We start from the raw sequence: 16,728 nt of genomic DNA on the forward strand, positions 1-16,728 counted from the left end.
ATCTCTGGAAATGATCAGCGCCCATTAAGCCGGGTTTTGGATGGCGTCTCCGGCGTAAGCCATAAATCTTCAACTTCGGAGAAGGCTCTTCCCCGCTGCCTGCCCGCTCCCTCCCCTTCATCCGCCCACTATGTTTCAATTTCCTCTGGCACGAACATTTTGGTAAATTAATCCATTAAAGTTTCCCCATGAAAATGCACAAAAGTTTTCGCATAAAAAGGTCATGCATCTCGCTTGCTCCGCTTCTGCAGGACTTGGGCTGTCCCTGTTTTACGCCCATAACTTGCTCATAAGGGGAAGTCGAACTTCGACAGGCGTCGCGCTCATTGATAATTAGACGCTGTCGACGTCTCCATCGCCGTCGATTTCAGGCTTCGACCCGCCCCATTACCCAATTTGTACTTCATTAGCGCCATGTTGTTCGACTAGGTTTGTGTGCTGGCCCCTGGTTTTCGAATTACTTGGATTGCCGTGTTTGACGACCTATAAGATTTATTTATCTAAGAAGCCTTTAGGTATTTTAGGACACTCCAAGTGTAAAGATGTGTAATTGGCTGGTATTTTTAATGGAGCCACAATTAAATTAAAGTTTTAGAAACTTATTACCAACATATGTGTAATGTAAAAAATAGATTTCAGCTTTGGTTTTATTAGTCAAAATAAAAATGTATCTACTTATTAAATGTATTTATTAAAAATTTTAAATTGGTCAATTATGGTCACCTATTCAAGTTAAAACTATAAACAAAAGGAAAAACCAAAGACCCCGCTGTTGATTTTTCAAAATTTAATTTGAATAGGTACAACAATTCGTGCTTGAAATAATAATAATGCATAATAAAGTCAAAAAAGAAAATTTGCCACATGGTTTCAACGTCGGTGTTCAGCTGCCGAATATGTGATGTCTGATATCTTAATATGCATTGAGTGCAAGTTGCAATAATAGCGCTTAATTAGAACCGACAGTCCGGAAAAAAGGAGGATTTGGGGGAAAAAGCCCATCGCTATTGCACTCAAAATCCCTTATCGTTCCCTCTGGCTTTGCTGAACTTTTGTGCTAACCACTGAAAATTTTATATTTATGCTTGTGTTGCCAGCTGAAGCTTAAGGCAAATACACAAACATACAGAGGGGCTAAACTAAATGTGGGGAAAGTTTTTAGCTTGTAATTATCATTAGCGATATTGTGTCTAAACTTTTCAAGCCGCGCACGAAGCAACAGCGTGCGAATAAAGTAAGAAGGGGTTGAACTTTGATTCGAAGGCCTTAAATCAATTACAGTGGAAAAGCAGAAACTTGTTAATTGCGAGATAAAGCAGAAAGGATTCTCTTTTATTTCAGTACCTGTCATGCAATACTTTCAGAACTGGCAACACGTCGTATGCTTAATTAATTTTAAATGCACTTTAAAAGTTTGCCCGCTCGAGAAAAGTACCTCTGGTGAAATAGGTGGCTGTGTGGTATTTTTCACCTTTAAGTCAACTTTCCCCTGGCCCCGTAAAAAGTAAAAAAACCTAGAAAAAAGACCATTCATGTTTGACTGCATTTGTCAGTCTCGGGCCCAGAATCAGAATAAGGCTCTGAGTCCTGGCATTCGCATTCCTTTGCCCAGGTCCTGTGAGTTGTGTGTGTAATTATGTCTGAGATTATGCCCACAGCCACGACGGTGCTCCTACTACAGCTGTCTGTCTTTAATATGCCACCGCAGTAACCCACCAGCCCAACCCATTTTATTCCGCCTTATTTCACAGCAGTGCTGCCATCTATGAATTTTAAGAAGTGGCTAATACCAATTATACAAAAAAAATATAATAACACTTTAACCATTCTGTTGCCTAGTTTAGTCCTTTAATAATTTGTATTAATCTGCTTATATACTATATCTAATCCATTTTTGCTTATACTTTTGAGTTCATATTTTTCAATACAAATGTTTACCATAAATTATTCAAAATATTAATTTATTTGAGAGATATCATTTTGAAAATACTTAAATATATTTTTAGGTTTTTTATTTATACTTTGCTAGGAAGTTGTTAGCTTGGCAGTACTATGTTATTTCTTAGCTTTTCTCTGCCTGTCGACAGCGTCAAAAGTTTCTGTGGTCTGCCAACTCATCTCCCTTAGCACCGCTGATGTGTTGGCATTCGCTTTTGCTTTTACTCGCTGCCTGCTTTAAGTGGAGGTCTTGAGATATTTTTCAGGGCTTGTCTTCGCCACGTTGTTCATATGCAGTTCCTCTCCTGCACCGCGGGAAAATCTTGATTTCCTTGTCATTTTGAAGTAACTTTAGTCATGATAATAATATATATTGGTCAATAAATAAATATTTGTTATATTTTGATTGTTATTTTGTTTTATTGCGGAACTTAAAAAAAAATTATTTATTCAAACTTAATTGATCTGAAAAATTGAATTTAGAGGCAACGATTTAGAAATGCTACACTTTGATTACTTTATTTATATTTTATTTTTTCAAGCTTTCATAAAAATATTAATTGCGATACTACCACTGTCAAGTGGAAAATATTAGAAATCCTTTTAAGGCCATTAAGAAAAATGTAATAGAAAGAATCGCTGCCTAAAAACCAGTTTAAGGCTGTATCATAAATCCAAATAAGATACAATTTAATTAACCTAAGGCTGAAAAACTCAGAGGGCAGAAGATTCCTTTAGGTAAACATTTAAACAAATGTTGGTCATTAAATAACGGCAACCTTAATTGCAGTGTACTCTGCTTAAGTATTCTCATTTCCCTTTAGTTGCCGCTGCTGCTGGTGGGTTTTTGGCTTTTGCCTTGGCTCGTAAAGTCGCAGGAAGTTATTATCCTAAAAACTTTACCCCTGAGGGCAATACAAACAAAGGCGTAGCAGGGCAACAAAGCGCAGCATTCATGTCTGACTATGAAATGGCTATGGCTGCACTCGCCCGCCCACCACATCCATCCCCCGCCTTCCTCCCCCCTCAGCCACCCACACATGCGTCTCGTTTGCTATGCATGAAAATAGAATGTCATAAAATTAGAACGATCATAAGAAGAGCGAGGGGCTTCCACACACAACACAAAGAGCTCGGGGAAAGAAAGCGAAAAGAAAGCGGCGCTCCAGCCAGCTGACTTTTTTACTGCTCTTGGCGAAAAGTTGATGGCCAGGCGTCCTAGTGGCCGCCTTAACCCATTAAATTCTCTTTATTATACCAGCAATATTTTCTCAAAATAAAAAGAAGGAAATTCTCAAGACATTATGACTTGAGAGCGTGATAATCGTGTGGCGAAGCTGGGCTTGGATAAAATTTTATAAAAAACAGATTTAATTGAGTTGAGGGTTGCAGGGCAGTGGTAAGTTATGTTTTCTTAGTATCAAAGCAGTTTATCTTTTCGTCACTCAATCTGTTTAGTTAAGAATTGATCAGATGTTAATTTCGTTTTGCTTAAAAACATAAAAAAATGTTGATTAAAACTTTTCATTTAAAGAGCTAAGTCATTAAATTCTTCATTTGACGTGCATCTTATATATTTTGATGTCCAAAGTCATCTTAAATTTAAACACTTACTTAAAAATGTCCTCTTAGAGTAAGTATACATTCTAAATATCTCCAAAGCAACCCACTTAAAAAGCTGATAAGACCAGCAGCATCACAAGAGCTAAACCACCTATTCCATACTGGATGACGTTGGCCCATCTTTAGTTGCAACTAAAAAAGCAAATGCACTGCTTGCATAAATTAAATGTTTACGACTTCCGTTTTGTGGGCAGGTAGCTCTGGAGAAGCTTTGGCTTTAGTACAATTTGTGCCATTAAAAAACCAAATATATGTATATGCGAGTCCTTGTGTGAGGGAGATAGAGAGCCGGGTATACGCAGATAGTTGCTCTTGGTCCTGGGATTATACGGAAGGACTGCTCCGGTTGGCTGTAGGTGCGGGCTGCTCGGTCGCATGGTTAGTTGCCTGGCGCGCTAATTTTTAATTACGACCACTAAATATTCAATTTTTAGTTGCCAGCAAAGGCAAACACTTCCTCTACGCTGGCCGGGGCTTTTTGTTTTGCAGATTAACCGGCTTGTGAAAGAGGTTTTTCGGTGGGGGAGACTCTGGTTTCCTGTCAAGTGCAACAACTCGTTAGAATTGCAAATGTTGCGATTACTTTGAGAGAGGATGTAGTCTGGCTATGTATAAGAAATTAACACTATTGCAAATGTTTTTCTATACTCACGGTATATGAGATATGTAGCTAAAAGGAAAGTCATTTATTTTCTTTTTCTCTTCATGTTAAACTTAACAAAATTAATTTAATTTTTTAATTTCATGGAGAACCTTTTTTAATCTTCAGGTGATCCATAAGCCTCTTAAATTCTTGCTCATAGGATTATTAAATTAGCAATACATCCGGTTTAGTGTTTCAATATCCTTCGGGCTCAGTCGTGTTGCTTGGCCAATTTTCGCATCCGCTTTTAGAGGAACAATAGTTGGTTTTCCGTTCTTGGAGAACGCAAAAGGACCATAGTGCATGATACTGTCGTAGTCATAGTCCAGGCCAAAACTAGTCACTCCAATTGCCAGAAGCTTCTTGAAGTTGTTTTCACGGCCGGGCACTATGTTTTCCGTTTGGATCTTGACATAACTATCCCGTTGTGGATCACTTTGGGTATGATAAAAGGCCAAGGCGTGAAGTAGTTCATGCTGGATGGTTTCACTAGACATACAGCCCCTGGCCAGATTGAGAACCTGGTTAGTCCAACCCAAGTATCCCACATAGGAATAGCAGCCAGAACCCTGCCTTTGGATGATAACCTGTGGCTCTCGAGGGTTTCCTGTCCGGCGAAATTTTACACAGGTCTGAGATGATATTTCCAACATGGCTTTTTCAATGCGATATTTGTCCAACAAAGCTGTGATCCGCAAAATAAAAAAATAACTTCTTGTAAACAAATTTAAAATACTGTTCACTTACAAAATCCTCCACCGAAGCTATAGACCAAAGTACTTTGCTTCCAATAATACTGTGACCACGATTTAACAACTCGTGATGCTTGGTTTCCTTCAAAAAATTCCATCTGCTCGGGGATAAGTACGATGTCATCCACCGGAATTTTAATGAAAGGAAGAGAGTGGGCCAGTGACCCTATGGATAAAACCAAGCTGAGTACAAGGAAATTCATTTCGGAACTGATATAAAATTATCAAGTGCGAGCGGTTTTTATTCGTTTTCAGCACAAAGGGAGATCTTCTAAATTACCTTGCAAACCTGGGACATTGCCAAATTTATTGTCCTAGGGTAACAACTGTTTATATTTGCATGTGACTTTAAGCTCGAGAACTTTATCTACACTACAGCTATTGCTCTCTAACTTTTTATTGGTTTTTTGCATGCTATAAAACTTTATTTAACCCTTAGGCCCTGCAAACATTCGGGAGCAGTAAAAGTATCTAATTTTATTAGAACATAACAACTACCCTTTTTTTATTTTCCAATAATTGTAACTCCATTTTTATTTTAATTTCAAACCATTTTTTACATTTTTAGAAAAGAGTTCTCTTTCACGGCCTAATTGAATTGAAGTAAACAACAATACAAACAAAAGATAATCAATCTTTATCAGGTATTTTACCCTTGTTTCCTGAACCATCCACTTGAGTATAATTTTAAAATAGCCCAAATCAATTGATTATTTTAATATGTTTTATAAAATAGGTAATATCGGCAGAATTTATTTATTAATTGCACCCCTAAAATATGCTATTTACCACTAGTAGATCTTTTATTTCCCTTAAAAATTAGCTGTAGATAAGTTAGCCACCAATTATTCAGACTAACCCAACGATTAGATAAAATCGGCACTACTAATTTAGGAGTCGTAAATTCTAAAGATTAACTATAATAACGAACTTGTCCACCGCGCGTCCATTTGATGGCTAAACAGTATTGAATGGAGCGTTTAACAACCAACATGTATTATTACAATTTATTATCTCTGATTTTGGTTCTGATCAGCGGCGTTTTTGCCGCCCCAGCTGAGCGGATTGAAACCGATCCGGAGCTGACAGCTGGATATATTGAGGGTGATATGGTACCCAGTGGATCGCTAAGGAATATTTGGCGTAATGAAACCTACCGCTGGCCCAATCGCATTATCTACTATCACATCAATAGCTATATAGGTGAGCACTACGAATATTGTTAATGATTTTTAAATTAGTAATGCATCTTGAATTCATTTATTTCAACAGATGAAGAGCATCGGAACCATATTGTTAGTGCAATCCACAAAATCGAATCCATTTCCTGTCTGACCTTCAAAGAGGCCACCACCGATCAGAAGTATTATGTAAATGTGACCTCTGAGGACGGTGGTTGTTTCTCGTACATTGGTTATCTGAACCGAGTTCAACAACTGAATCTTCAAAATAATGAAATAGGAGTCGGATGCTTCCGCCTCTATACGATTGTTCATGAGTTCCTACACGCCCTGGGATTCTTCCATCAGCAGAGTGCCGCCGATCGGGATGAATTTGTCCAAATTGTTGAGGAAAATATCACCGAAGGCATGGAATTTAATTTCGATAAATATACCGAAGAAACAGTCAACGATTTTGGCGAGAAATACGATTATGGAAGTGTTATGCATTACGGTCCTTATGCATTTTCCAAAAACGGCGAGAGGACAATTGTTGCATTGGAGGAGGGCAAAGAAGATGTCATTGGCCAGCGACTGGAGTTGAGTGAAACAGATATCAAAAAGCTAAATGCCATGTATAAATGCCCCACTGTTTAGTAATGAATATTTTTTATCGCACCGCCGTTCAGAATTTTCTTCCGGCCTTGGCAACGTAACGATGATAAATTTCGTTTTCTCGCGAAAAATATAATCTGTTTATTGTGTTGACAAATGCAATTAGGTGAATGTTCGTCGCTGTCATTTGCTTTCAGATTAATTTTGACACTTATTTTCTTTTATTTGGGGATGGGAAGGTTTTGTACTTTTGATTGAGATTGGGTGTGTTGCAAGATGAGATGGGTGATGCAATGGAAGAGGTCATGACCGTATTGGGCTTTGTTATGCTGACAACGACAGGAAACGTGAAAGCCTGAAGGGGGAATGAATTTGTTGCAAGAGTAATTCCAAATAAATTAAGATAAATTTATGATGAACAGTAAAAATGTTTACCAGCACAAGTTGAAAAATGAACAGCATTCCATTGCCTTAAATTCGATTATTACATTTTATAGAAATTAAAAAATTTTAAATTTACTAATTAGTAGGGTCAAATTTATATTTAAAAGAAGCTTAATTTTAATTTTTGAATTTTACCAATGAACCGAATATCAACCCAACTTATCGCAATGGCAGTGGCAATTCCTAAAATGCTATTTGAAATTACCCTGAGTAAAGATTAAGTATACAAGCCTATATTATGCAAGTAACTTCCAGCGATTAGATTACATCTTAGCGGTGACCATTGGTCAATTCAGCTGGCCATAATCGCCGAACTATCGCAAATACCATAAATTATCCATTTACCAAATATAGAGCTTTGTCAACTTCTAATTGGCTTCGTTAACAGTAATTTGCCGAACGTGAAGCCATCAACATGAAGACCTGTGCTTTTACTTTGGTGACTCTATTCCTGGCCAGTTGCTGCCTGGCTGCTCCTGCTACCCAGCAGAGGATTGAAACCGATCCCGAGTTGACTGCTGGCTATTTCGAGGGCGACATAGTGCTCGGTCCTGAAGGAAGAAATGGAATTCGCAACGAGTCTTTGAGATGGCCCGATCGCATAGTGTACTACTACATCAATTCGGACATAGGTAAGATACTCAAGCACCTTTTATTGCAAACAAAATATTAATATAAAATATTTAAACTTACTTTTAATTTCATTTTTTTTGACATAGACACCGAACACCGCAATCACATAATTCGTGGTATTCGCATCATCGAACGCAGTTCGTGTCTGGTTTTCAAGGAGGCCAGCACTGATCAGGATTACTTTATTAATGTCACTTCCTTTTCGGGTGGTTGTTTCTCTTCCGTGGGCTTCCGTAATAGGTCTCAACAGTTGAACCTGCAGAATTATAGCCTGGATACGGGTTGCTTCCGGCTGGGAACAATTGTCCATGAGTTCCTGCACGCTCTGGGTTTCTATCATCAGCAAAGCACGTGGGATCGTGATGACTACGTTCGAATTGTCGAGGAGAACATAACGGAGGGATCACAGAACAACTTTAACAAGTACGATAATGAAACCGTCGAGGCCTATGGAGAACCCTATGATTACTCCAGTGTGCTGCACTACACGGCGTATGCGTTCTCTAAGAACGGAGAAATGACCATTGTGCCGCTGCAGGAAGGTGCCGAACAGCTCATGGGTCAGCGTTTGCAAATGACCCAGTCCGATATTAACAAACTAAATGTTATGTACAAGTGCCCCAGGCAGGTATAATATACTATTATATAATACAAAAGTTATTAAATACAAAAAGTTAATAAATATTATACCAAGAGCTCTGTATTTTCCGATTGATGATGTTCTCTCACTAAAAACTTTGGAAATTTTAACTTAAGGCAAATGCCATTAATTTTTTATTGTCTGACTGAATATAATTTTCTAAAATTGTTTCTTATATTCTTTGAAAACATACTAGCAAGCTAAATAAATTGAGCATTTTCCTAACATTTGTTTATTCAATATAAGATTCCGATATCGTTTGATTAAAGTCGACATCGCAATGACTAAAGGTAGGCACAACTTATTTTTGTGCTTTTAATGGTGTACTTTTCGGCATTAATAGATATTGAAAACAATATTCACACAATGGTGAATAACCAGGTTAAGCCTAATAGTAGAGACTAAAGCCTTACTAATCCATTTAGCATTGTTTCGGTGAATTATAAGAATGTCATATTAAATAAAAATCTTAAATCAGTTAGTTTTTTGCCTTCACCATGTTTGTACTGACATTGGCTCTAGTTTTCCTGCTGGCCAGGGAAGTTTTAAATAAGCCTTGGAAGGATCCGGAACTTCTTGAGCAGTATTTTCAAGGAGACATCATAGATAGACCCATACAATACCGGAATGGTATTACCAATACGATTCTCCACTGGCCAAATGGCGTAGTGCAATACCTGATAGAGGAAAATGAGTTTGGTATGTATGCAAATTAAAGGCAAAGCACAATGTCATGACGTGAATATCGAAGCCGACAGTCATTATCAAGAAATTCTAAGGGCGATTACCATCATAGAGGCAAACTCGTGTATTGTCTTCAGGAAAGCCACAGAAGAAGAGCGGTCGAAGGCTCTTGTAATTACGTCGAAAGGCTTGGGCTGCAATTCTGTTTATTTGGGCTTCAGGAATAAGACGCAAGTAGTGAACCTTCAGATTTATCCTATTGGTGAGGGTTGCTTTCGTATCGGTTCCATCATACACGAGCTTCTGCATACCCTGGGCTTCGAGCATCAGCATGTGTCCAACAATCGAGACGAGTATGTCAGCATCCAATGGGATAATATTAACCCGCAGTACCGAATTAATTTCGTAAACCACGACAATACCACCGATTGGCACGACTTTGGCGAGGGCTACGACTATGAAAGTGTTATGCATTATGTTCCCACGGCGTTTTCCAATAATGGTAAACCCACGATTGTTGCCCTCAAGGATGGGTCCTCGAATATGGGTCAGAGACTTAACATGAGCGTAAAGGATATTCGCAAGCTTAACAAAATGTACAAGTGCCCCGGGTATGTCTAAGAATCAAAATATTATTTATTAACTCGAAAAACGTATTTTTATTTCGGTTAATTTTTTTTAAATTTCTTATTGATTGACTTATCGGTGAAGATACACATTTCCCAGAATTGTGTTAAGTAACATTTTATTGCTTCTTTTATGAATAGTCGCTAACAATTATATGGCGTGGTGTTGATAATTGAAAAAGTTATGCATTGGAATAATCTTCAAGTGATATCAAATTGTTTTTTTTTGTGTGATTTTTGTTAAGAAAATTATTAAAAACTATACTCTTTATAGGAGCAGAGCGTTCTATATACTAATTGAAAAAGTTTTGCATTGGAATAATCTTCAAGTGATATCGAATTTTTTTTTTTTGTGATTTTTGTTAAGAAAATTATTAAAAACTATACTCTTTTTAGGAGCAGAGCGTTCTATATACTACTAACTGTTCCCACCATGATTAGTGCTCCCAGAGCTTCTGCCCCAGCTATACTACGAGAAATTGCTATGTTCAGTGCCTTGAATGGGTTATCACGTAGTACCTGGTTTTCATAATCGAAGATAACTTTTTGCTGCGATAAGAGCCTAATGTCGAACACCCAATAGACAACCCAACGAACACTGGTATTTAGCACAACGATTACGCGATTCGCGGTTGTTGGGCTGTTATCAGTAATCAATTGACAATTTTGGAGGAATTACTCATATTTGGGAAGCAAAGTTTTAATTATATATTTGTTTTTGGTGGGCACTTGAGAATCCAATCACTGCTCCACTTGAATTTCGGTTTTCTACATATAATTCGCTATCACAGCGAATTAATAGCGGCAATCCAATAGTCAAATCATGACGTATGTTATAGATTTTTATCGTAAACTTACATGACTAATGGAATGGTTTTTACCTGGGCGCCCCTTTCAAGGGTGACACGCCATAAACCTTGATCTAATTGCCCGTTCCGAATGTCATTATCAATTTGCGAAATAAGTTTTTGCCCGTTTGTATCTAATCTGAGTTGTATGGCCAGCCTTCGTCCGTTTTTTATATTTAGGTGGCCGTGTTCCCTTGCCAGTTAATTAGTCTAGTTCGAGGAACCCAACTGGCAACATGTCGAGGCTTGGAATAATATACCTTCTGCTGCTGCAAGTGGTGCTTAACACTGGCAAACCATTGCCGGCAGGTGTCTATGATCCGGAGGAGGCGGCTGGCTTTGTGGAGGGAGATATGATGCTGACGGAGGAGCAGCAAAGAAACCTGGAGCATGGTCCCAAAACTCGCAATGGCCTTATCAATACCGAAAAGAGATGGCCCAATAATGTGGTGGTCTACAAGATATCGGATGACTTTGATGCGGCGCATAAAAGGGCCATTCAGACTGGCATCACTACCTTGGAGACGAACACCTGTGTGAGATTCAGGGAAGCCACCGACGAGGATACGGCCTATTTAACAGTCACAGCCAAATCAGGAGGTTGCTACACAGCAGTTGGCTATCAAGGAGCGCGTCAGGAAATGAATCTGGAGATTTACCCACTGGGCGAAGGCTGTTTCAGGCCAGGAACTATCCTACACGAGTTTATGCACGCCTTGGGATTCTATCACCAGCAGAGTTCGGCCATTCGGGATGGTTATATAAACGTGATCTACGACAATATAGTGCCCGGCAAGGAGTTTAATTTCCAGAAGTACGATGCCACGGTGGTGACCGATTTCGAAGTGGGTTACGATTACGACAGCTGTCTGCACTATCGACCTGGAGCCTTTTCCATTAATGGAGAGGACACCATAGTGCCCCTGGACTCAAGCGCTGAAATTGGACAGCGTGTTGGCCTTAGCTCCAAGGATATCGATAAGATCAACATTATGTACAAGTGTCCGATTCTGCTCTGATCCAGAATCGACCCGACTGTGTACCTAGTCAATTGTGATACGTTAATAATTATTTTTTCAGCCACAGACTGAAGCGATTAGATCGGTTTTATTGATCTACGCTGTCATTGTCAGTGCGGTCTGTACTATTTTTAAAGAACCGTAAATTAAAGCTATATTCCTTTATGACATCGTCTCTGATAATTTCTTATCGGAAGAGTAGAAAACCCAGGCGGGGGAAATAACTATCAGTGTTTAAGATTCCAACGCTCTGGAAATTCAGGCCCGAACCGCAGTTCGTATGGCCATGTGTCGAGGTCTAGTAATTGCGTGCTGCTAATGCGATTTATATGCGAGATGCAAATGTCTGGGGAGCATCTGGGCCCAGGGAACGGAGGCCAGCACCTAGGAGTGCCAGGATTGTGCCCCGGCACAGGCACTCAATTCTCACATTTTGACAGCGCTTGTTAGACCATAAATTCGATTCTCGTTCGTTCCGACGACATGGTTTGCCCTCCTCTCACCCCGAATATCTGGCAAATGTCTTCCCTTGCGCATTGTTTCATCCGAAATTAAGAAAGGACCTCAGGAGCGGTGTGCGAGCATGTTTGGCGAAAATTACCATACACCGAGGAGCAGCGACAAATTTTCCAAAGGCATTTAACATGGCAAAATGAGATTGCAAAGGGCACAAAATGGGTGATCGATGCAGTTTAACGCACATGGCGCTCAAAATAAAAATTTGTGTTCCAATGGTTTTTTATTGCAATGGTTTTCAAAATTCATTTTTGTAAAGAACGTTTTTGGAAAATAATATAAAAAATAAAAATAAATAAAAAATGGTTTAATATATTAAATATACTAAGTGAAATATATTTTAAAACTATTTATCTCTTTAAAAAAATATCTTCTTTTGAAAGAATAGCTGGAAATCTTATCACCATCTGTAAATCCCCATGATTAGCGTAGTTTAATTAGCTCTTTAATGATGCTATCAAAATTAATAATGAGCTAATGCCCATTATCAAGTAGTGACCATAAATACGGATGGTTTCTACTTCAATTGGCGATTAAAATTCATTAAGATTATTTAAAGGCCGACGATTTTCTAAGAATAAGTCATAGAAAATGATTGTGGGAAATTACTTAAAACCAAGATTATAAAAGACGAAATTAACAACATTTTTAAAAGAAAATTACAAAAGGGGCCATTGTAATACCATGCAGGAAGTTCATTTTATTATTATTTTTATCTACGAGATGAGACAATACTTCAAGTATTAAAACGCCAGCTGCATTATTTCTTATCAATTGATTGACAGCAGAATAAATAGAAACCGTAATGAAAAAATATTTACAGGTGGTAATTACTTTGATTAACAACTAAAGGAAGTCGACACTTTATGCGTAAAAATTAAGACTTATCTTTAAAGCTATTTTACTAATTTATATTTTAATTTATTAATAGCATTTGTTTATTGGTCACTTGTTAATAGTATTAACTTAATACTAAGGATATAAATATTACCTTTACTGAGGTAACTTTTAAAAGATAAATAAAGTGGTATTAATAATATTAAAAAGAACGTGTATTCCTAAATGTAAAGTTTGAGTGAGTCATTTCCATTATTAAACCAAACTAATATAATTTACAGCCCCGGATTTTGACCGCATTTCTAAAAGGGTATAACCAGACTGAATAGGGGAAACACGCTTTCAAAAACTGACTCATCGGCACTACTAAATTTCACAATATTCTCTAATTGACTTTACCTGGCCGTCTCGCAAAGTATGCCTTATTTTTATGGCCACCAAGAGTCGACTAATTGCGCTCAGCCCAAAAGAAAGCCATGCCAGACGCAAGCCATAAATAAGGCAGCATTTTCTATTGCATTCAATATGCAAATGAGCTGCAAACAATTTCAATTCCGTCTCCTCTTCGGGGGATCCACGTTTGCCAATAATAACTCATGGACGAAAAAGCGCGTCCACAAACAGAAGCGGAAGCCAAAACCCAAAAACCGAAGCCACATGAAATATGAAACGAATTGTAGCAATTTCCCCAATGGCGAAAAGCGCATATGTGACTGAGTTCGAAGCGAAGAGATTCGGGCTTCAGGATGGGTCACTGTACTACAGCAGCCGTGTCCTTTGGCCTCTGCGATTTATTGCTGACGAATGCGTATTCAATTTTAAGGCAACGCCGAAATGATTTATACATTTAATTTTATTTTTCTCGCCCAGCCGCTTAGCGGAAATGTGAAATCACTTGCAAGGACCTGCATCCTTCTTCTCCATCGTCTTCCTTTTACGAGCCATGTTTTGGGCACAATTTCTCATCGTTCATATTTATGACTATGACGTCGTAAAAAATTATGATTTAATTTGATTATGGTGCTGCAAAGTGTGTATGGCAGACGTAGCGTATACGCAATGTACTAGAATATAAATTCGCTTAAGGTTATTGGGTCAGTGCATGGATGACTCATACATCCAATTGAGTTTTGTGATTATCTGAGCACCAGCACATTTAATGATGACTTGCAGCTCTTAAGGCTTGAATTTTAAAAAGTCTTTCAGCAAATTTGAACTTTTGATTATAAACTTGGCTTAGGTTCAAGACAATTTTGACTATGTTCATCTGAAAAAGGGAATATATTAAAAGAAAAAGTCTACATTTAAAATATTTTTTGTACATTGCGAACAATTGTACATTTGAAGAAAATATATTCAAAAAAATTGTATTTTTGCTAGGCTCATTAAACAATAATTCAATAAAACCTTTGGCTTAAAATATTTAATATACAATAAACATGGCGTGGTACCTATATATATATAATCAAATATCCTCTTCCTATATTAAATCAAAATTAAGCCAATGGCTTCTCCATCCTAATGGCATAAGCACATCAGTTTCAAATCAATTTTCTGTGCGTATGTACGCCTAATACGAATTGAGCTGCAAATTATCTAGCCTATTATTGTGTGTGTATGCTATTAACAGCGCCATTATCCATTCCAAAAACCTTATCGGGACAAACGATTTCGGTAAGCTACTTAACTGTAACTCAATCAGCGAACTAATTAATTTGCATTTGCATTTCTTTGGCATCCTTTAAAGCGCACCCACCCACACACTCACACTTTATTTCCAGGACCCACCCATCCATGTACAGATGTACACATTTAAAATGGTTATTTTGGCATGGCCGCCTTTTGTGTGAACATTAAAATCTTAATTTGAATATGTAACCGCTTGTCTATGCCACTTTTAATCCCCTTTTGGCACACTCCCACTCCTGTGTGTCCCTTTCGTCCTGTAGGGCCATTCGGTTGTGTAAGGGCGTTAGATTGTTTTCCACACACCTGAAACTAGACTATTTGGGTGTCAGACGGGCGGCATCATGTTCATTTAAAAAGGTAATTTCGGCGCTGAGCTTATTATGCTCATTAAGTCATCAGGCGGCGGCCGAAATGAGTTGGGCCAGGTCCTGTTCCGGGTGAGGATCCTGCTCCCGGGCCAGGACAACATTATAAAGTGCACGGCGACCGCAAAACGTGTGCACTCATTTGCTGTTGTTGTTTAGCTCAGTTCCCCATTCATCCACTGCAAAATCCTCAAAGTCTAGAAGTTTAAAAGTGCAATATGTTTTTGTTAAAATTTAAATATTTTTATCCATTTTTTTAACAACCAATAAAATAAATAAGTGCCCTTTATAAAATTATTAATATTAATGATTTTTCATACATCACAAAAATGTAGGTAACAACAATGTTTATTTATATTAAAAAGTAATTGAAAACACCGATGAGAAGTTAGTAATCGAGTAATTTAATAATTAAGTTGTCATTTTAATAAGTATATTAAAAATAAAATAAAACAATAAAAAAGCAATAAAGCAAATTATTTTATAAAAATAAAAATTATAGTCCTATAACCGTTCCTAACGATTTTTATTATTTTCCGTGCAGTAACCGTCGGTCTGCACTTCAGTTTACTCCACTTGCTTTCCCTTTATTTTTTAGCAGGCGCAGGACATCGAGCGTGAATTAATTTTTAATGATGTTGTGTGCGGTGCAGTGAAAACAGTTCCCATTTTGTTGCTATCTGTGTGCGTGTGTGCCATGTCCTGCCCAGGATGTAGGTCATTTCAAAAAATTGTTTGCTTTAAATTGCATTTGCGTTGGCCGTGCGATGACATGATGCACTATCCGCCATCCAGCAGCCGCCCATCACAGCCACAAGTGTTTTTATATGCATCAGCAGGGGGGCAGGTGGCAGGTGGGCAACATGCGGGGTCAGGGGTCAGCTGGCAGGGGGCAGGGGGGTAAGGTGCCACCTCAACCGCCAAAGAGTGTGTGCCACGCAACCACGCACAACCATGTCACTGGTTTAAAGGCCTTGGGATGGGTAGCAGATGGCGCTTGTTTAGCCATTAGCGAGGAAAACTGGCTCCAAATAGTGTTGTCTGCCGCAAATAACTTAAAAACAAATTAATTAAAAAATAAAATGTGTTATTTGTATCTATCGTATACATTAAACACCTTAAAGTTTATATATTGTTTATTGTTTAGTTTAAGTTTGGATTTTTGCAATACAACAAAGTTAAAATAATTAACTCTTTTTAAGAATTTTTTAGTTTTACATGATCATCACACTTTTTATTTAATAGGCACTAAACTTAAAATATTTTTCTGAGAACCATTAATGTTTTTTATAAAATCTCTTTTCTATTAAAAATATTTTTGAGGTATTAAAAATCAACTTTATATATATGGATTTTTACATCTTGGAAACATCTACCTAGTATTTGAACTAGAAAGCATACAAAAAGCAGGCACTTGAACTAATATTTGGCTATAAAAACTTTAAATGGCCATCACTGACTGTGGTAGTGGGTCAACTGCCTAATTAAAAATATTATTTAGCAAAATGCATTATGACACCTCATGCACGACAGTGGATTAAATTACTCCACCAGCAATTTTCACTCTTGAAAGCCGCCTTCTTTATGAATATCTTGATCTGGGCAAGCACTTAATTTACTTGATCAACTCCCCTGTTTAAAATTCCTTTAGTCCCGCTTGCAAAGCAATTAAGCGATTAATTCGCATTCATGCCAC

General features: G+C 37.9%; 5 protein-coding genes across 5 annotated transcripts; 4 read left to right on the forward strand and 1 right to left on the reverse strand.

The window, feature by feature from the left end:
- Nucleotides 1–4,196: 4,196 nt before the first annotated feature.
- LOC108043211 (zinc metalloproteinase nas-13) lies at nt 4,197–5,193 on the reverse strand. Its single transcript, XM_017121796.2, has 2 exons — nt 4,952–5,193; nt 4,197–4,889 (listed from the first exon to the last, which is right to left on the reverse strand). The coding sequence occupies exons 1-2, from the start codon at nt 5,157–5,159 to the stop codon at nt 4,375–4,377; spliced, it is 723 nt and encodes a 240-aa protein (XP_016977285.1). The 5' UTR covers nt 5,160–5,193; the 3' UTR covers nt 4,197–4,374.
- Nucleotides 5,194–5,938: 745 nt separating this feature from the next.
- Nucleotides 5,939–6,941, forward strand: LOC108043209 (seminal metalloprotease 1). Its single transcript, XM_017121793.2, has 2 exons — nt 5,939–6,159; nt 6,229–6,941. The coding sequence occupies exons 1-2, from the start codon at nt 5,949–5,951 to the stop codon at nt 6,771–6,773; spliced, it is 756 nt and encodes a 251-aa protein (XP_016977282.1). The 5' UTR covers nt 5,939–5,948; the 3' UTR covers nt 6,774–6,941.
- A 635-nt stretch (nt 6,942–7,576) lies between these two features.
- Nucleotides 7,577–8,490, forward strand: LOC108043210 (seminal metalloprotease 1). The gene is made up of 2 exons (XM_017121795.2): nt 7,577–7,807; nt 7,895–8,490. Exons 1-2 carry the CDS (start codon nt 7,591–7,593, stop codon nt 8,440–8,442), a joined length of 765 nt encoding a protein of 254 aa, XP_016977284.1. The 5' UTR covers nt 7,577–7,590; the 3' UTR covers nt 8,443–8,490.
- A 455-nt stretch (nt 8,491–8,945) lies between these two features.
- On the forward strand, nt 8,946–9,788 carry LOC108043212 (seminal metalloprotease 1). The gene is made up of 2 exons (XM_017121797.2): nt 8,946–9,147; nt 9,200–9,788. The coding sequence occupies exons 1-2, from the start codon at nt 8,946–8,948 to the stop codon at nt 9,751–9,753; spliced, it is 756 nt and encodes a 251-aa protein (XP_016977286.2). The 3' UTR covers nt 9,754–9,788.
- A 1,017-nt stretch (nt 9,789–10,805) lies between these two features.
- LOC108043208 (seminal metalloprotease 1) lies at nt 10,806–11,790 on the forward strand. Its single transcript, XM_017121792.2, has one exon. It carries the CDS (start codon nt 10,843–10,845, stop codon nt 11,623–11,625), a length of 783 nt encoding a protein of 260 aa, XP_016977281.1. The 5' UTR covers nt 10,806–10,842; the 3' UTR covers nt 11,626–11,790.
- The last annotated feature ends 4,938 nt before the right edge of the window (nt 11,791–16,728 follow it).

This window comes from Drosophila rhopaloa, unplaced genomic scaffold, assembly GCF_018152115.1.
Source record: "Drosophila rhopaloa isolate 14029-0021.01 unplaced genomic scaffold, ASM1815211v1 contig_2, whole genome shotgun sequence".
NCBI classification, from domain to species: Eukaryota; Metazoa; Arthropoda; class Insecta; order Diptera; family Drosophilidae; genus Drosophila; species Drosophila rhopaloa.